This window comes from Cottoperca gobio, chromosome 7 (assembly GCF_900634415.1).
Source record: "Cottoperca gobio chromosome 7, fCotGob3.1, whole genome shotgun sequence".
NCBI lineage: Eukaryota > Metazoa > Chordata > Actinopteri > Perciformes > Bovichtidae > Cottoperca > Cottoperca gobio.
In genome coordinates this window covers 21811412-21833041 of record NC_041361.1, presented here as the reverse complement: position 1 = coordinate 21833041, position 21630 = coordinate 21811412, and the positions used below count along the sequence as shown (strand labels likewise).

Genomic DNA, 21630 nt, shown 5'->3' with positions numbered 1-21630 from the left:
AGAAGGAGGTGGATCTCACTGAAGAAGCTTTTTTCATGGTTCCAATCACTGTTGAACTTAAGCAGCCATCACTGCAGTGTTCAGGGGGGAGAGCTCAGAGCTGGGGGGGTAAGGGTGGCAAAGGTTGATTTTCAGTCTGGACTCGAGGATGAACTGATTAGAATTGATGACATTATGAAGTGATGACGTTGTGAAACAGACACAGATCTAAACTGCAACTTGACTGGTAGGCGGAGACATACACGAATGGGGAGGTCATTTTAGCCGCTATATATACTATAATAACACATGATACAATGTTTGTATTATTAATCTGAATCTTCAGAGTAACGTAGGTAATAGAATTAATGCAGTGGAGTAAAAAGTACAATATTTAACTCTAGTGGAGTAGAAGTATTAGGTAGCAGGAAATGGAAATGAAGTGCAGTACTTGAGTAAATGTACTTAGTTACTGTCCACCGCTGTTAGCCTGCTGGGGCTTCAAGCTCGCATGGCTGTAGATTCTTAGTCTTGTTGAGTCTTAAAAATAAATTATAAGAAAATATCTTTTTTTTTAGACCTTTTCTGAGTATTATTGATCCATAGTTATGGAAAAATAATTGAGATTTGAAACCAAGCTTTCAGGGGGTCAACTCTAACGGGCGATGTTCGTATTAATGTTGCCGGTAAGAAAGGGTGCTTCTTGATAGACTTTTGAGTGACGGTTCGATGGCTCTGTCTGACCCAGCCATCGTTTCATCTGTTCACATGGACTATGAGTCATGTCGACTGCTCTTTCTGCTACATCCCTCAATACTTAGAGCGTGCACGCACACACACACACACACACACACACACACACACACACACACACACACACACACACACTTGCTTTCTTAAATCTATTGTCTATGCATTAGGCATTTAGAGTGTTTAGAAGCTCGGTTGATGTCTAATAGGTCTGAGGTTGAAGACTGCAGAGCTTTTATCAGTTCAAGGGCACTCAGTTCCTAGACTGCAGGCCTGATATAACATTAACATCCCAAACTGTCATTTTGATATAAACACACATGCGCATGGAGACTTACAAACACAGCTGGCCGTGTATGTGTGTGTATGTGTGTGTGTGTGTGTGTGTGTGTGTGTGTGTGTGTGTGTGTTTGTGTGTGACCTTGTGACTTCCCCTCAAGCCCAGAGTAAAGGCTGAAGTGATGTGTAAGCAGATCAGAAGCATGCAGCGGAGAGGAGAGGCGATCAGAGCGAGCCGGAGAGTGTTGAAGTGTGATACAGAGATAAGCTCCACTCCTTCACTTGCCATTTTCCTTCTTCACCTCCTTTTTCTTCTCACCCCTCTTTTCATCCTCCCCTCATCCATTCACATCACTCTCCTTTTCCTCCTCATACTCCTTTCCTCACTACTCCTTCCCATCTGATGGTTAATTCATAAAGTCTGGCTGAACATGCACCCTCTCCATTATTAATATAACATTAGGGAGACAGAGGGAGAAGGGAGGAGTCACAGAGGAAAGATGTGGGAGAAGAGGATTGAAGGTGAGAAGAATAGGAGTGGAAGGAAGACAAGGAATTGGGGCGGGGGTAAGAAAGGGAGACGAAGGATGACAGGAATGGAGCAAATGAAGAGCAGCTAAGCGAAAGAGAGACGGATTTTTCCATAGCTGCTACATCATGACGAAAGTGGAGTTAGAGGAGAGTGACAGATGAGAAGGGAGAGAATGTGTCAGGAAGAGGGATATTGTATGACACGTGATGCCATTGGGATGCACGTAATGTCTCTTATCCCGTGAAGAGAGGCAAGGCGGGAGAGAGGGAAAGACAGAGACTCAGATGTGTCAATGTTGATCATTTGACACCTTTATCCTGAACACACACACACACACACACATACACACGCACATACAAACGCGCACACACACACACACACACACACACATACACACGCACACACACACACGCGCGTGCGCACACACACACACACACACACACACACACCCACACACACACACATACACACACACACACACACACACACACACACGCATGCACACCCGCACGCACACACACACACACACACACACGCACACGCACGTACACACATACACACAGCGCACACACACACACACACACACACACACACACACACACACACACACACACTCAAGCGGAGGGTCAGCAGACTTATTATCTCTACTATTCTAATTTGCTCTCCCTCTGTGTCCGTCCCCACCTACTCATATATCTGGCAACCACCTCGACCTCATGTTCACCAGAAACTGCTCTACCTCGAACTTCTCTGTAACCCCGCTTCACGTCTCTGATTACTTCTTCATATCCTACTCTCGCCCAACCTGACAAACCTAACTCCCCTAATACTGTACCTGTCCGCCGTAACATTTGCTCCCTCTCTCCCTCCTCTCTTGCCTCAGCTGTCCTCTCAGCCCACCCTTCATCTGACTCTTTCTCACTCATGCTTGCCAAGTCTGCCACAGACACTCTCCTCTCTGCTCTGTCCTCCTCTCTGGACTCTGTCCTCTCATTTCACATCAGGTTCGCCAGACCCCTCCAGCTCCCTGGTTGAATGACTCGGTGCGTGCTAACAGAACCATCCTACGGGCAGCTGAAAGAAAATGGTGGAAATGAAAACACCCTGATGACCTTCTTGCCTTTCAAAGTCTTCTCTCCTCTTTCTCTTCCTGTATTTCTGAAGCATCCTCCTTCTCCAATCCCCCAAAAACTCTTCTCCACCCTCCACGATCCCCCCAGTCCCCCACCTCCTTCTTCCGGCTCTCTCCCTGCTCAAATCCTACCTCAAAGACCGCACCTACAGGGTAACTTGGAGAGGATCTCTGTCGGACCTCTCTGTCAACTCACCACTGGGGTTCCTCAGGGCTCCGTCCTGGGTCCCCTGCTCTTTTCTCTGTATACTAATTCCCTTGGCTCTGTCATTCACTCTCATGGCTTCTCCTACTACAGCTAAGCAGATGACACTCAACTGATTCTGTCTTTTCCCAGATCTAATACCCAGGTGGAGGCACAAATCTCTGCTTGTCCGCACAGGCGCACGCCACTTGAAACTCAATCTCGACGAAACCAAACTGCTTTTCCTTCCAAGGAAGGGCTCCCCCATCCAAGACCTTACCATCAACAATCGGCTCGGTACTCCCTCACTGTGAGTGGGACCCAGATACCCTTCAAATAAAACCTGCCATTGTTTGCTATCCTGGCTCCAAAATGTAGAACGAGCTCCCCATGGATATTAGATCAGCAGAAAGTCCTCACACCTTCCGTTGCAGACTGTAATAACAATAATAATTGTTTTAAAAAAAATTCTGTTTCTGTATGTTACACTTACTTTTGTTTGACATATTTGAAGCTGTTGTTCTGCACTTAAAATAATTTCACCTATTTGCAGCTAATGTATTTGCAAGATTCTTGCTGTTCGGAGTTGTATCCTCATGATTGTTTGTACTTATTGTAAGTCGCTTTGTACAAAAGCGTCAGCTAAATGAACTGTAATCTTGGACGACTCTAGCCATCTCTTAACTCCCCAACTACTGTCGTCAGGGCAAAGCTACAGAGCCCCCTGTGCAAAGAAAAACATCTATTAAAAAATCCTCTGTCTCTGTTACCATAAAATATCTGTAAGGACAGCCTTATTGAAGCCATCTTGGTACCTCAGCAAACAGCATTTTATGTATTTATTTAAACTTAATCGAAACTTAACAGTGCTCCTGTTGATGTAGCTTCTATTGTGATTTGTGTTTTATGTAGTTGTCTTTTGTCACATCTGGATGTGATATGATGTGTATTACCGTCGACTACCCTTTATAATTGCAGATTTACATGCAAGCCAAAGACAAATTTATTTTCTGCAAAAAGTAGATAATACAGTATTTTCTATTCTTTTAGCCCTGGGCAGTCACACTGTTGTGTTCACAGATGGACTCATTTTGAGTTTATCTACAAGTGAACCTCAAACGGATTGTACATGCTTCTTATTGTCAAGAAGATCCCATAAAAATAGCACAACCAACAATGATTTTTTTATAGTATTTTTTATAGTATTTGTTATGTTGTGTATTTTTGTCAAGAACAAGGTGAAGAGGAAGAGAAGAAAGAAACATACAGTATGTACACACAAGAATGGATCCGATTAATTTGAAATGTAATCAGTTACTGAATACAAATTACATGACAACTTCTGTAATCAATAATCCATCGTATTACAAAAAATGTAAACTAATCTGAATACTTTTGTATTAATTCATGATTAACCAATGAAAATATTGCACCTTATACTACAAAAATGGATGCAGGCCAAAAGTTTCACAAATATTATTTTTTCTCTTTTATCATCTTTTTCAGTGCAAATAAAATGCATTTCACATATTCAGCCTCTACGGTTTACCAAGTCAAATGACTCTTACATAAACAGCAGTGTGTGTATGTTGTATGTGTATGTTTTTATTGCAGCACTTTGCTTTTTTAACGCAAAAGCACCACTTACTCAAAATGTTCGTCTTCCATTGTCAAGTAAATAAAAAGGAAAAACTCTATAGTCCGTAAATAAAAAACAATATTGCTTTTAATGAATTAATAGCATTGAAAAAAGGTTTCATAATTCATCATTTTGAAATTGCCATTATTTAAAGACATAATCAAAGATTTAATCAAGTAATCCATGACAATGTAACTGTAATCTGATTGCACATTTATTTCAAATGTAATCTGGGCAATATAATCTCATTATGTAATTCTGATTACATGTAATTCATTACTACCCAACCTTGTGTACATATCTACACAGGAGAAAAATGACAAGAGTAATAATGGTGAACAGTTTGTTCAAACCTTTCTTCTTACTTTGTACTTTAGAAAAGAGTTAATCTTTTCAAGAAGTCCATGAAAGATCTGCACATCTTTTCAAAGACTTTAGATTTTATAGTGAATGTTAATATATGGCAAACTAATAATGGTTTTCTTCCTGACACGCAGCAGTTGTTCTGTATATCAATAAACCATCTTTTCCATCTTACTCCAACAATAGGAAATATACCAAGTAAACTTAAAGTGGGAGTCAAAGGAAGAACATAGTCAACAATACAAGAAACACAAAATAGTTTTTCATAAATCTTTCATAACATAACATGAACAATCATATGTTCTCTATATCCTCCTAGGTGATTGCACTGATGTGGAGTGTTTGTAAGAATGTGTGTAGCTAACATGGAGTAATACAGGTTCATTGACCACAAGTCACCTTAAAAAACAAATGTCTTCTTAAATATCATTACTCTATAGAGTAATACATTATTTATACTGTACTTTGTGATGGATAGCTGGAGAAAATAATGATTAAATTATAAATATTTGGAAATTACCATAATTCAATGTAATAAGTCTTTTTTCCACATGAGAGAGAAGGTTTAGAGTTATGTTGTGTTTTAGCTATACAATTTATTATTTGGGATATAAACATCTACCAACAATGTGTTAGTCTGTCTTATTGTCAATACTCCAGACTTTCCCAGCCTGTCTGTGAACCAAGCCCATGTTTCATTTTTTAAATATCCAAATCATGTCACAAATATAGTTTTTTCAAGTTATTTCCTAAAACAACTGGACATTTTTTAACCAAATGTTACAGGTGGAAATACTAATGTTGCTGGGGACTATTTTCAGCATCAGATTAATACACATTTTTGCTCTGAGATAAGATTAGAGAGAATTTTGGTTATTCCAGGGGAAATTGTGGAAATGATATAAACATATGTGGGATTGAGTGAAAATAAACTGCTGTGTGTGTTGAAGGAACATGTGGCTCACTGATGTGTTTGTAATGCAACTAATGGAGCTCTACAACACAGGAAGAATATAAATCAGTCACACACACACACACACACAGTTAGTATTGTCAATTCATTGCAACCAAAGGCATTTATTGACAAGAAGAAAATATTCAGCCAACATATTTTTGAAACAGGATAATGCAGAAAGTTAATTTTGAAGAAAAAAGTCGAAATTAAAACTTATTTGAACAGAATTATTTATTTATAACAACTGGGTGATAAACTTTGTCCCATCAAATCCACAAGAGGGCTGGGATGTGCTGGGATGAAACCATGAGTATTCTGCAGGCTGAGTGCTCGAGACCAGAAAACAAGAAATGTCTCCCTGCGGTGGCAGGAATCGGTAGTGCAGCTGGGTTTTTGTCACAGATCTCAGACTAACTGATACAAAATGTTCCTCTTTCTCTCTCAAGTACACAAACGCACCGACACTTAAGGCTGTGACAGACCAAATAGACTTAAAAAACTGCATTTTGGCAAAACAGTCGCATTTGAACCCACCGCAAAGACTTCAGCCAACAGCAAACTAGTACTTACGATCTGCACCTGGTTGAGAGGAAATAACTCTTTACAACAGCTGCCGGCGGTTTTCTATATTCGTCAATAGAAAAGGGAAACTGGAAGAACTATGACTGTAAATATACAAGCCGTTGTTAAGATACACATTAAAACAAAGCAGCCGACAATTTTCACACAACTCTCTCTGACCACTGAGCTTCCCAGGTGGCATGTCGTGTGAAGATCTCATGTGAATGATCAGATGAGATGTGTGTGCCCTCTTGACTTTAGTCAATTGATTGTTTTCCTCACGTCAGTTTCTCTTCTCGTGCACTGATTTGCTGAAGCTGAGCAGCCAATTAGAGTGATTTATTTTGCAGACAGTCTCCGCCGCCAACATGTTGAAACTGTGGTGGAGACTGTCGGCAGGGCCGAAAAGTGCAGACGGTGCGGGACACACCGCAAAAACAAAGGCCGACAGACGCTCACCCACAGCCAGACATTAACTGACGGCCGATATCAGCTTGTTGTGTCACAGCCTGTACATGCAGAGAATGACATACGCACATAATATTTATGTTGCACACACACACGTCTCCCATGTGTGTCCTTCAGATACACTTGGCCTCCATGTCGTAGAGTTGAAGAAGGTCAGAGATCACAGAATCGATGTCTGCTTTGGTCACGTCCACACACAGCACCTAAACGCACGCACGCACACGCACACACACACACACACACACACACACACACACACACACACACACACACACACACACACACACACACACACACACACACACCCTTTATAAACATCAAAGGTCCACACACAATTTCTAGCGACATTTCTTTGCCTTGAGGACTGTGGAAAACCATGACGAATCGCAAATTTTTCCATTTGCATTTAGATATAGAGACTTACAAAATCAAAGCTCTTACAAAAAATTGTCTGACAAAGGAAAACTAAAATTGCCAACACCCTCCGCTTAATGCTTAACAATTACAAGAGGCACTTTGAAGACTGGCTGGAGCTGGATGGCCAGTTGGTAATGCTCCTTTGGTTAAAGTGCACAATGGCACAAAGCTGGCGGGTTGCTGTTGGCATGACCCTAAAAGCAGAAGATAAGGCTACAACTACCATTTGTGTCCATCATACCATCAAGTGCCTATATGGACCAATTTGAATATGGCCCATGCATTAAATTCCACTAGATGTGAAATAGGATTTCACGATGAAAATGGATGGCACATACTGTATCCCAGAGGTTTTTTAAAAGTTACTGCAAGAAGTTTCTTTATTTTTTAAGATGTTTTTTTTGAGCATAGGGTGCATTCTCTACCAAGACGCTACCAAGATGGAGAGCATTGCGGGAGTTAAAGGATTCAAAACTGATCCTGAATTGGTCCTCTTTCTCCTAGACTGGTGTGTAATGTATACATTTGTTTTATGAAATATATTGTAAGACACGGTTTTACATCAATGCATGAGCTACAACCCGCTGTATTTAGCTGCATGATGAGATTATACTAGGTGGACAGCAGCAGCCTGTGGTGTACAAGCTGAGATACTCGGAGGTAGCCGGGAGGTGCACCCTGCTGACACCGACCCAGAATACATAACACATGTTGTCAGAAGAGCACCTTTACTCTTCAGCTGACATTGTAAATACTGTTACATCGCCGGCTGTTTCTGCTTACACTACTTCAACTTTGCTTTTGTTTTTTACAATTTGAATGTATTGTTCCAATGATCTTCCACTAAAAGTTCAACTGCTTTCAGTTCTTACTCATTAAATTACATTTCAATTGAGGGACCATTGGATTCATGAGGGGGCCAGAGACATGACACAAAATGAATGGTACTGTTGCTCCATAACTATGAGATGTGCCAACAGGCAACTGTTTGCCAACACGTTTGCAGTAACTTTATCACATTTTATACTCCACTTAATAAATCCACATATATACATGATCTCAGTTCTCTCTGTTCAGTCTGTAATTATGAGCACTTTGTCGCAAACACGCACCTGCCACCACTCTTTCTCCCCGACAGGCAGCTCCACTCCGTAGCTGTTCAGAGCCAGGTGCAGCGTTGCCACGGCAATGTGTTGTGGTGTGTGGCTGATACACAATGCTCCATGGTAACAGTCTCTAAGCAATGCCCAGGAAGTCTCTGCGATGGGGGTTCGAGACCAAGCGTGGCGGTTCACGAGCGACTTCACAGACAACAGGTAGTGGAGTAAATACTGGAGATAAAAAACAAACAAATACAATATAATCCTACACATTATTCATTCTATATTTTAGTCAAACAGGAATTCAACTTGTTTTAGTTTAGGCAACAAATAAATTATGTGTGCAAGGGCGATCAGCCAATCACAGGTACATTTTGATGGACTTGCACTAAGCACGTTAAGCCTTCACATAAAATCAAGAGATTATAAAAGTTTAAAGATATCAGATCAGCCAAGGAAAGACGTTACGACAACAAATATTTGAAAACACTTCTTCGACCCAGATCGCACTACGACTGCACTCAAACACATTTAGACAGAAACAGGAATTACACGCACAAGCACCAACACACACACACGCACGCACACACATACATACCCCCTACCTTGTGAGGGTGTTCAAAGGAGACCTGGAAGTTGAGCTGTCGGAGGATAAGCAGCTCACACTGCACCACGCTGTCCCTCAAATCCCAGAACTCCTTGTCACATTCTAAAGGAGCACTGCCACTGTTGAAATACCTGCAAGGGAGAAACCGAAGGAGCGAGTGAGGTGGAGGTGAAGAGCATTCACAAGATGACCACTTTGAACAGTGATACGCAGTGATTGCTTTTTTTTTACATTTTACAGACCAATTAATCGAAAATATTTTGCAGACAAATCAATAATGGAAATAATGAGTTAGTTCTATGTGAAAGTCAAGACAAAAACCTTTAATTGTCAAGTAACATTAAATATCTAAAAGCTGACTTTGAAACTGTGTTTCCATGTTCAATTGCGTGAAGTTATTTACTTCATAATAGCAAATCATTTGTTATGTTATTGTTTGTTATTTTTCCTCTCAGGAATAGGATTTAAATGTGGCCACAGAGCAGAGTTGACTGCAGGAAGTGTCCACTCTTGACCAAGATTATTACCTATGGCTTACGTTGATGATGTCACGGGTCCTGGTGTGCTGCTCCTCCACTTTGCCAGCCAGGTACACACAGCTCATGGCCACCAGGTAGGGTTCATACGCTTGCAATTTGACACGTTCAAAGAAACGGTGGTACAACACGCACGCTGTGGCGACGGGCACCGAGCGCATACCCAGCTTCACTCCTGAGCAAGAAAGGAGGAAAAACTCATTTCAAAATCAAATGAGTTTTTTATCATCTTTAAAACAGATTCATTCACACATATTCCTGTATTGCCATCTATTGCAGACCTAAACATTTACTTAGTACGTTTAAATATGCCCATATAATCACACTGAACTGCCATTTCATTTCACTTTCCTTCACATTATTCAATTGAATCACTGAAACACATCTGGGCAGCAGGCTAGTATGATTATGGCTCAAAATTGTAATATCTAACTTGTTTAAGATCATCACAATCTTCTTCCACTTATATACAAAATGGTAAACATTTGACAATAGACCTAAATGATTAAGAAAAGCAAGCATGCATTAAATACAAATTCTGTATTCTCTCAATTTAAGACGGATAGTAAATCCATAATTTTGATATAAATCAAACGTACAAAAATAATCCCCTTACAATCAAATCATTGTTGATGTAGTAGCATCATTTCTCATCTTTCTTTTAATTTTCGCGGCAGATATTGAATTACATAGTAGACTATATATTCTGATGAAATAAATTAACACAAACACAGTCATGTGGGTTACCTGTCTCCATAATGAAGCGACAGACGCGAAAATGTGTTTTTAGTTCGCGGTCGGACTCTGCATCCCCGGCGGAGCCTCTCCTGCCAGGTGCCAGCCACAGCGGTCTGATTCTGGTTACAGGTAAACTAAAGGACGGACCCTCCATGGCTCATGTACCACCAGCAGGAGTCTCTAACGTAGTATAATACAAAAAAAGACTGTCTGCGACGGTCGACAGGAAGGCAGCTAGTTAGTTAGAGACATGTCGCCTGAGCAAATTATTTTTAACTAAATGAAAACTCACCCACCACCGGCTGCAAAGTTAAGAGCTACGGCAGGGTTGGTGTATGTTCCTATTTAAGGAAACAAAAAGTTTGCTCGACGTTTTAACTAGCTTCGACCAAATGCTAGTAGCTAGCATGCATGCATTGTTGCGAGGCACGTTAGCTACCGGAAAGTAAACAGTTTCACTTCCGGTCAACATTCCAAAAATAAATGTAGTATGCGAATCTTAGTTAGCATAGTTGAGAGGTTACTTGGTTCAGACAGCAAAAAACTAAATACATTCAAATGCAAAAACCAAAATACATTCAAATGGAAGTTGTATGAACGAAAATTAAAGCCTACTCAAATTCCATATCGAAACATGATATATTCCCTTTAGCTAAATCGGTCCTCCTTGTCTAATTATCCGACCACAAAAAGCTTCCGGTTACATCTTCCTAAGTAGATTTCTCATTAGAGAGGGAGGGAGCAAATAGACGGCAATAATAGAAATCGATCATTACTGTAATAAAGAATACAATTAAAAAAACAGACTCAAATTGACATTTGCGTAGCCTCTCTACAAAGACAGTCCACAAACTCATCCATTTTTTTTAAACAGATTTTTTTCGTGCGTATACATGCGTATACTTGTGTGGTTATTTTCCAATTACCTCGGAAATTATGTTGCAATTTTCTGTAAGTCTATAAAGGAGAGGTCCGTCTGAAGACGTTGCTATGCAACGAGTCAACAAAAACAGACGCGGAGATTGTTACAGATGAAGAAATGTACAGTTACTCAGCAAACCAGGTAATCTAAATGTGCGTCCTGAGTGATACAAATTATGGAAATTGCATATTCTGCTGCAATGTTTTACTCATACATTCTGACATAACCTAGTTTACACTTTACTTCCTCAGTATGACGGTGCGTACAAGCCCTCGAGGCTGCAGAACTGGTGTGAGACTACTAAGCGCATCAAAGAGGTAGTTAGTTAATGTCATATAGTATAGTATAGCAGTACATATATAGTCATAGTACTTTGCTGTTGTTTGTACTGGTTGTGTTTCATATTGCCTGGTAGTTTCAAGAGAAGCATCGTCAAAATGTGATGAATGAGTTTAGCTCACTGTGTGTTGGGTGCGTGCGTGTGTAGAGACCTACTGCACGGAAGGGTCACACCACCTTCATTTCTGATGATAGAGGACATCTGCTCCCAGGAGTGGTCAAGGTAAGATCATACCAAACCTCTTTTTCTCTCTTATAAAATGTTTTATGCAATGCAATGCAATGCTGTGTGTGTGTGTGTGTGTGTGTGTGTGTGTGTGTGTGTGTGTGTGTGTGTGTGTGTGTGTGTGTGTGTGTGTGTGTGTGTGTGTGTGTGTGTGTGTGATATAGAGGGGCAGTGCATGGCCAGACTTTAAGGGGACCTGGGATCTACCTCTTCACATCCCAGCCCACCATGTCAACCCTACAGGCCGCTCTGTGGCGGGTCTTAACAGGCTGAAGACCTGGGGCTTAGACCCACAGGACACTGGCAAATCTCAGCCACACAAAGGCAGCAAAAACACAGATATGCTGCAGGATGTTGGAGAGCAGCTTAACCAGGTTAGGCTCTGTTAACAGGAGGAAACACACATTTTAGTCCCGAGTGCTTTCACAAGATCTTTTTCAAAAGCCCAAAGGCTACTGTTTTCAAATGGTGGGTGTTTCAAGGGTGACAGTCACGCTATTGTGTAATATTTAGGAAGATTTTACTTTCAATTTTTTTCAGTCTAATTTTGTCTTTAATTGTGTTTTTTTTATTTATTTCTCTACTTATCTGTATTCATTTCTGTCCATATGCTGCTGCAGCACCTGAGTTTCTCTTCTGGAGATCAATAAAGGCTTATCTTATCTTAACATTCCTTTCAGACCAATGGGGATGTACAGAAGGATGGTGCTGCCCTGTCAGCAAAAGAAACCAGCCAAGAAGCACCATCATCCTCCAAGCAGAGACACAAAGATGAACAGCAAGACCAGTATACTTCTTCATTTAATTCTTAGTGGATGAAAAAAAATGCATACAAAAATAAACTGTCCCAGTTTTGAATAATTTTTTGCATGGCTGATTTTTACTCACAAATCATGACAGGTCATCAGAACATACTATACCATTAACATAAATTACCTGAATGTGTAGTTGGCCTTCATGGACTGGACTTTTAAAGAGCATATATATGCTCTCATTTTACAATCAAAGTGGAGGCATGAACAACGTCCTTAACATTGCAACAAGGCAACATTGCGTCTTACAGTCTAACCTTTTCTTACTTTAAGAAATAAATCACAGAACAATCTTTGGCAACACAGAACAGCCCTGTAAACAAACAAATCAATAAAACTTAAATTCACAGCTGGAAAAAAATCTCAAAGTACAAGCAAAACAAATATCCACTCATTAACTAAAAGAGCAATAACTGTCGGTCTAAGAACACACAAAAAAATGCACACAAAACAAATCCCTGCCCAGTCCCAAAACCACAAAACTAGTGCCTCTTGGTTAACAGCCGGATACACAACAGAACCAAAACTCAAGGTTCAAGTACACACCAACAATATGTGTAAGAAGCACAGTGTCGGCTGTGAGTCCGGACATCTTTTCAAATCTCTGTGATTGGAGAAGACAGACAGGTTTTGGTGGACTGTACTGGTGACGTCAGAGCAGAGGGACAAGGTTTGCTCCCGATTGGAGCTGGTCTGGAAATGCTCCACCAATCTGTGCAGGTAAACCTCCTGGAGATATTCCAGACCTTTCCGCCAGCCACCTCTTAAATGGTAAATGGGTTTATAGAGCGCTTTCCCAATCTTTGCCACCACTCAAAGCGCTTTACAACATGTCACATTCACACACATTCATACAGAGTCAGCGCTACCATACAAGGTGCACATGCTTATCAGTAGTCATAAACATTCACACACACAAGGTTGGCGAAGTCACCTGGAGCACTTACGGTTCATTATCTTAATGGTTTATATGAGTCTGTTGCTCTAAAGCCGCACTTTTATAGCTCCCACAGTGTTATTTGCACTGGAAAAGGCAGATAAGACACAACAACAGATATACAACAAGTTACAGTAAAGCTTAATCAAAACATTTTTAAAATTGACAGTAGCTTCACAGTTTCATTAACCACTATATTGTTGTTTCGTCCTTGAAATGGTTTAACAAGGCACAAAAGCCACACGTTCAGCCCGCATTCCGGCTGGTCAAATACTCATCTGGCAGGAAGAACAATTTACCCTCTAGGCTTGGTGTGGAGGTGTACTCAGCTTTGTGGAGATCCTGATTTTCTTGAGGATCAGCCACTCCTTCTGCCCAGCTGTGACCTGTATCCTCAGACAGGAAGAGGCAGAGCTGTACTTTTTGTCCATCTCCTGAATTTCAAATCTCCCATGTTTTAATGTCCCAACTGTCTGAAACTCTTTACAACTCTTCTCCTCTTTCTCTGTGTTAATCACTTCGTGGCCGATCTCCACCTGAGCTGACTCTAGAAGGTCTTTGCCCCCTGACCCTGTTTCTACAAATATCCCTGTCACTACTGTAGGGTCTGTGAACACCACAGTCAGGTAATTACCCTCTTCTGGGGAGCGTCCCCAGAAAAATCCTTCTCCAGCATCCCAGGCCAGTTTGGGGAATTGTTTCTTGTAGGTGGACATGTCAGAATAAACCTCAGCAGAAGGATTGGTATATTGTTCCTCAAAGTCCTTGTCCTTTAGCTTGTTGTGTGTCCCTTGGAACGAGGAGAAAGTCCCCATGTGTTGGAACAGCGAGGGTTTGAAATGGATTGGCTCTTTCTGAGTCATCAGATCTCGGAAGCGAGACATCAACCAGTCACAAGGCATTTCTTGGTAGAAAAGGAATAGAAAGCGCGCCAGGAGAGGGAGATGGGCTGATTTGTAGAGTTTCCCAATGTAGCCGAGGGCTGAGAATTCCAGCATTGCCCAGGTGGTCTTCTTTGCCTCTTGCTCCTCAACGCGCCTCCTGATGGTGGAAAGAAAGTTTTTGGCAGAGAAAACGTCGTCCTCGATCTGGAGGTAGTATCGACCAAGACTAGCACTGTAGTGGACCAGGAAGGAGTAATCCAGGTTCTGCTTGGAGCGGAACGATACCCTATCTGGAGAATCGTTGTAGTTCCTCTTAAGATCTGCAGGAGAACCAGAGAAACTTGTATCAGTATTACAGCATCAATAAAACACTCATGAATGAATGTGTACACTGGTAGGAGAACACATTCACCACACCTTTCAAAGGAGGGTACACATCCTGAGGAACGTGAAGCACCACCAGCTGGCCTTGTTCCAGCTCCGAGGCAAATGTAGTTTTGATCTCACTTGCTGTAGTGACTCTCCAGCTGTCATCAAAATCTGCCAGCAGCACTACCACCACCATGGAGGAGCGCTCCTCAGGAGATGACTGGGAGAAGAGGGACTGCAAGGTGGCGATTAGATAGCTTCCCTTCTTCCTCTTCACCGACGCTAATCCTACTGATAAATACCCTAAAACATGTCAGGAGAGAAAAGTGAAATGTGTGGGGTTTTCATTATTCATCAATCTGATGGGTAAGCATTCCTACGGAAGTACTAATGTTAAATCATATTTCACCTAGGCACATGGCTTGATGAAAACAACAACACTTTTAAGTGTGCATTTTGATAATCTATAATCTAAAAGGCTTAGGCCAAAACCATTTAAAAAATGCTTTCTATTTGAGGCCAGAAAATAAACTATTTTTTTGTCATTTAAACCTCGTTTCCACCGTGTGATACGTCTCTGCTCGAAACGACTCGCTTTTGGTACCAGGTGAATTTCTCTATTTGGTTTTCCACTGCGGCAGTACCCCCTCAGTGTAAGCAGGGTGATCAGATGTTCGCAGTAGTGCCACCGCTTGAAACTGCTGTGTCAACGGGAGACTTGCCGAGTCCTTTCATCAGCAACCAAACAAGGTAAGGTATAAGTAGTATTCGTTAAGAGCTCACTGTGTTACGCTGGGGTGCGTTGTTGAACGCTGATGTTTTGAGCATGTTCAAAATTACCGGACGTACCCGACTTGTGCTTCATAAGATATGCAGACGTTACGTGACGTTAGACATACGTGACTATGGAATACGTACGTGAATACTTACTTACGTAAATATAGTACGTAACTACCTACGTGAATACCTACGTGACTACATTAGATATAGGCTACGTCAGCTGAGGGTGAATCCTACAACCAATTTATTGATAACGAGTGGATACTCTATTCCTACCCTATGTTAAGATGATGCCTGACGACGGAGTGACTTATTAAACGTGTTTCTACAGTACAGCTAGCGTTCAGCATGTTAGCCGTTCTCCAGCATCAGCATGACGTGAACCAAATGGCACTTTTCCAGCTCCATTGGCCAGACGCTCTGATACGTTTTAAATAAGTAAGTGATAAGCTATCAATGTTTGACATACGTATAATAATTTGTTATGTATTTGTTATGTATGCGTCAGCTACAACACCGCTGTGGAAAAGTTGGACGTATTTGGACTCTGACACATTTTTATTTAATTTTCATATACGTCGGCATATGTTTCTACCATACAGAACTGTGTGACAGGGCCGTATGTCTGGCGTGTTTGGCGTAACGTCTGTGTCCTTCAAACGATCACAACTTACCCTTAATTTATATCAACCGATTGCCGATATTTCGTATGCGCCGGCATACGTTTCTGTCATACGGATATGTGTGACAGGGCCTTTACTCATTAACTAGGGCTTATATCTACATTGTATTTTCTCAGCAGGCATTCAAACCAAAACCAGCTGTGTTAAAACAACCACAGCAGAACTTGAGACGTGTTTTTTCATACAGAGCTAAAGTAAGGCCGAACGGCAGAGGCTAAACTACAATGGCTAGTGCTTGATATTGTCTGATATCAGAGACAATTGTCATTCCGTTTCCATCTTCAGTCTCACATTTCCAACACTCTAACCGATTTTCGTGGGGTTCGATATTCCCTAACCAATAGCTAGAGCAGGGTTTCCGTTATTGGGTTGTTGAAGTCCAACATATTCAAATCTCTCTGGTTGTCCGGTGAAAATAATACCCTCTAAACACAATTTGAATAGTATTAAAATAGACTTAAATGTAATATTCACATATGCAGGGAGAGAGGGTACAGCGAGCACTCCAGGTGAAGCAGCGAGGTCCAGTTGAAGGGCGCTGTAAAGCTCACGGCCGGAGATGAACTCAGCTAACAACATGCTAGTTAATGACAACCTGCTAACAACATGTTATGGTCCATAGTTGGTGTCTAAGCTATGGGAGCGCCTCACCAGTTCAGGACTAAATGTAAAGTACAACTCTGAGTACACCACTGACTAGTCCCCCAGGATGAAGTTTATCACACGATCAAAGCATGAGTATCACTGCGAGATTTAGATTTTGTCTCACGGTGTAAATTCAACATTTATTTATACTGTTCTTTGAAATATTTGTCCGACTCCACAGGCAGGTCAGAGGTTACACTACTTTGCACACACTACTGATGTTATAAACTGAGAAGGATTTTGAAAAATAAATTATCTAGGTGAAACTTAGTAAATAATCAATGAATCATGCTATCCTATTTCTACCCATTGTGCACCTTGTGTTTTCTTTGATCTTCTCTAGTTGCAGTTGGTTTATGGCTCTGTTGCCAAAATAATCATAAACAGAGGAGAGGAGGGCGGTTCACAGGGGAGAACGGGAAGTAGGCTGTAGTAAGCACTGTAGAAAGGGAATTGAATGGAGGGTCACTCTTAGATTTATATTTAGCTAAAACAGGCAACTCCCCTGTGCTCTGTTTACACGCACTGACAGACAAGGATTAGATTATAGTTCAAGAGTCGTGTAAAGTGAGTCTCCTCAGGTGTGGGCTCACAGGACAGGCTTAATAAGACGTTTAAACAAGGTCCTTGTTTTGTCAAGAAGTAGGCCTATAACTTACTGACACTCTATTGCCATCACCAATTGTAGATCAGGCCCCTCCTCATCTGTATTTATAATCCTCTCCTTCAAAAAAAATGTGTGGGGGAGAGTGGGGTAAGATGAGCTAGTGGGTAAATATATCTGTACAAGTAATATATACTTTAAATAAACATGCATTTCCTGAATGTATATACCCGTCCCTTATGTGTTTACGTTTACATTGGTGGATGAGAGCTGTTAAAATATGGCCGGAGTCCGGCAAAAAATGTCCCTTATTTTGAAATTCCAATCTTGACAGGTATGTGCCAGATGACTCTGGGCAGACTCGATCCCTGGAGTGGTATGCGTTAACATGATTGGCTTTACTTTCAGCATTGGAACAGAAAACGTTGTGGGTTAGGGTTTTTCTTTTACATTCTACAGCTTGACAGTCGGAAACATCAACAAGTGACGGTGAGACGCATTTGTTACCTCTCTGAAAACACCTTAGCTGCTCCCTTCTGTGCAGTGACATGCACATACCGGAGGCTATGCTAAAGGTTATTGTACTATGAAGATTAAGAATTACAAAAAGATTAAAAATAGGATTTAGAAAAATAAATATAAAAAAGACAAAAATTCAAAGATAAATAAATAAGAATACATGTAAAATAAAGCAAGTACTAAAATACTTAAGTGTATATTGATGTTCGTGGGCTGTGAAATTTGACAGTTTTATGTATTATTCAATAGGTGCATATACGCACGTGAAGTGCAAACTATACAACTTCCTGTGATACAGTTGAACACTTTGCATCACTAGAAAGTGTTACATCAGTAACGCTTTTTATTTTCAACATTTTCATTGGTTTTTTTCTCCAACAAGGCGGACAGCTTGGAAATAACTTTTGCACAAAGTCCATCGCATCAATTCAACTTTCACCTTAATATAACAAAAACAGACAGACAAAGTGTGCCACTCACTCTGTTGGGTAGATGGTGCTCCAGCAAGCAGCTGATAGGACACATTGAGAGGCAGGTAATCTCCCTGTTCGACCCAGGACTCCTTACCAACCAACCTCTCTGTTTGCCAAGTTAACTCATTTGCAATCAGTTTGTCTGACCTTGTCGGGCCCTGCAAACAAATACATGTATTGTTCGATTAAGAATATGCTTACACAATTTTTTTAATTATCAAGAGTTATGACACTCTGCTTTCCACAGTGAAGAGCATGAAACAAAGTGCAACCTTTGATGTTTTTGCACTTTGTAAAGCAAAAACTGTACAATTGAAGCTTTCATGTAAAAAGCCACATCTTAAAGTTTGTTGTTCCTGTGTGTGCGTGTGTGTTTACTTACTGAAATGAGGAAGTTTGAATGGATAAAGAAGTACAATCCTCCAAGGAAAAGCAGCAATGCCAAAATATTCTTCTTTGCGTAACGTGGCATTTCCTATCAAATATCCATGGGCAGGCGGGCGGAGCACACACACACACACACGCACACGCACACGCACACACCATTATGCTGGTGTGTAACTCAGTCAGCACAACAGTAAATAATTCAGCTAATAGTTAATGAATGTTTCAGAAGGCTCAGAAACAGCAACACGTTAGACTGGACCTGGAGCTTATTTGGCTAAATCAAGCAGCGCTTATTTACATGATCATACTAACAGTCTGTATCAGTATCACAAGGGATGTTTTAGTGTAATATTATTAGTATTAGACAATACTGATATTATAAACTGAGAAGGATTTTGAAAAATAAATTATCTAGGTGAAACTTAGTAAATAATCAATGAATCATGCTATCCTATTTCTACCCATTGTGCACCTTGTGTTTTCTTTGATCTTCTCTAGTTGCAGTTGGTTTATGGCTCTGTTGCCAAAATAATCATAAACAGAGGAGAGGAGGGCGGTTCACAGGGGAGAACGGGAAGTAGGCTGTAGTAAGCACTGTAGAAAGGGAATTGAATGGAGGGTCACTCTTAGATTTATATTTAGCTAAAACAGGCAACTCCCCTGTGCTCTGTTTACACGCACTGACAGACAAGGATTAGATTATAGTTCAAGAGTCGTGTAAAGTGAGCCTCCTCAGGTGTGGGCTCACAGGACAGGCTTAATAAGACGTTTAAACAAGGTCCTTGTTTTGTCAAGAAGTAGGCCTATAACTTACTGACACTCTATTGCCATCACCAATTGTAGATCAGGCCCCTCCTCATCTGTATTTATAATCCCTGGAGTGGTATGCGTTGACTAGTCAGGCGTGTCTGTGTGCTGGAGTTTTTTTTTAAAGCAATACATAAATCAATAATAACGCAACCACAAGAAGACTGTTTAAAAGGGATATTCTAGAGATATCCACCGACTGTTTCAATAACTTTTGAAACTGAGACAGAGTGGCTCGTTGTACTTTTTGTATAATGACAATAAAAGGCTTTAACCTTTAACAGTAAAGTTAGTTAGATATTTACTTGGATGATAGTTTATAAAGTTATCCATTACCAACGTGTTGTTTGAACGGAGAACAATAATCTCTATATGAATGGGCCACTTAAAAAACAACAGCATACAAGTAATTATTGTAAAAGGCAATAATAGTAAAGTTAGAGCTCCAACTGCTGTCCGACTTAACTTAACGTTACGTTTCAACTGCGAACCGAGCCAACTACGCTAGCGTCAGTTATAAGTTAACTACGCTAACGTAGCCTAATTACGTTAACACTAACGTCTCCACCAAAAGCAGCCTTGCTAGCGACAGAGTATTGAGGTAAGTACCGGTTATTCAACATTGATAAGTAAAGATACAGATAGCACGTACGCCTTCCCCCCAAAAGTGACTAAATAAATAAACAAAGTTAGCTTAATGTAATATACCAATCGTCACTGCATATAGAAAAGTGTCTGGCTTGAGTTAGATACCGTTACGGTAACGTTACAGTACAAATACAAACTTATGTCCATCACGTCCACTCACCGTCAGCGGGTTGTGCTCCTTGAAATTGGACTTATAAGGAACGGAAACTCAAAGGCATCATCGCAGAGGAAAAAGGGACTCCCCCGTTGACATTACTGACGGCACATATAATAACAAGCGTTAACAAATCCTCTTCGTTTGAATACTTCTGGTTCTTCCACAACGCTGCACGCTGCATGTGCGTAAGAACATAACAGCCACCAGGTGACCGTGTCTTTATGTCAACCAGGTATGTCGTCACTGCTGAACCTTATCCCAACCGCCTGCGCGACTCCAGGCTTAAAATCAACCGAGTCATTGTATTTCCTCAAGGAACACATTGGCCTATAACAACACACCCATTAAACACACACATTAAAACAGAAAAACTCATAACAAACACAGACAATGTTACTCGTTTACTGAGAACTGAGAGCCTCTCTTCCCCTCCAGTGTTCAGGTGCAGGTTCCCACCCTGAGCATCACTGAGGTGAGACTAACTGAACTGCAAGTGACACAGGCCTTTAATATGCTCTCACAATATGCCCATTTATGCAATTCAATACTAGTACAATAATTCAATACTGCACCTTTAACTTGTTTGTGTACAGTAGTAGTTAGTTATCCTATGCATGAAAACATACTGAGTAAGAAATGCTGAAATTAGAACAAAAGCAAAGTAAAAGTGTAAAGCGAGTTCCACAAGAGCCACAACAAGATTATAGTGGGGGAGATAAACTTAAAGACTTGTTTGTAACTAGAAACTGATGATTAGAAACAAAAATGAAGCATTGAGGCTATAATTAATAAACACAATATCCAATTGCTGTGACATCAAGCAGTTATGGACTGGGTGTCATGTTAATCAAATCAAAAACTAAATAACGTTCTAAAAGGAAGCATTATGCATAATAACAACTGTAAGTATATTTAGTTGATAATACATTTAGGAAGTAGCATTTTGATGCAGGACTTTTTCTTGTAATGAGTATTTTTACATTATGGTACGACTACTCTGACTTCAGTAAAGGAAGTGAACCTCTTATGAAATAGTAAGATGCAGGTGTGGCAGCGTGGGTTTGACCTGGCTATCCTGCAGCGTCTCCTCACAGCCCTCGAGAGCCACACAAACCGTGTCGCTACACTGAGGACACACCCAGACCAGGTCACGCATCATCTGCACCACGGCTGACTCATTGGCCTATAACAACACACC

At 40.9% G+C, this 21630-nt stretch overlaps 3 protein-coding genes across 3 annotated transcripts; 1 reads left to right on the top strand and 2 right to left on the bottom strand.

The window, feature by feature from the left end:
* Positions 1-5906: 5906 nt before the first annotated feature.
* On the bottom strand, positions 5907-10671 carry ccnq (cyclin Q). The gene is made up of 6 exons (XM_029435254.1): positions 10533-10671; positions 10250-10450; positions 9494-9677; positions 8965-9097; positions 8372-8590; positions 5907-7045 (listed from the first exon to the last, which is right to left on the bottom strand). The coding sequence occupies exons 2-6, from the start codon at positions 10392-10394 to the stop codon at positions 6956-6958; spliced, it is 771 nt and encodes a 256-aa protein (XP_029291114.1). The 5' UTR covers positions 10395-10450; positions 10533-10671; the 3' UTR covers positions 5907-6955.
* Positions 10672-10896: 225 nt separating this feature from the next.
* cfap126 (cilia and flagella associated protein 126) lies at positions 10897-12582 on the top strand. Its single transcript, XM_029435256.1, has 5 exons — positions 10897-11303; positions 11414-11479; positions 11650-11724; positions 11892-12101; positions 12408-12582. Exons 1-5 carry the CDS (start codon positions 11280-11282, stop codon positions 12537-12539), a joined length of 507 nt encoding a protein of 168 aa, XP_029291116.1. The 5' UTR covers positions 10897-11279; the 3' UTR covers positions 12540-12582.
* LOC115010597 (alpha-1,3-mannosyl-glycoprotein 4-beta-N-acetylglucosaminyltransferase C-like) lies at positions 12511-20824 on the bottom strand. The gene is made up of 5 exons (XM_029435252.1): positions 20436-20824; positions 18816-18908; positions 18441-18591; positions 14778-15032; positions 12511-14680 (listed from the first exon to the last, which is right to left on the bottom strand). The coding sequence occupies exons 2-5, from the start codon at positions 18903-18905 to the stop codon at positions 13779-13781; spliced, it is 1398 nt and encodes a 465-aa protein (XP_029291112.1). The 5' UTR covers positions 18906-18908; positions 20436-20824; the 3' UTR covers positions 12511-13778.
* Positions 20825-21630: the final 806 nt, after the last annotated feature.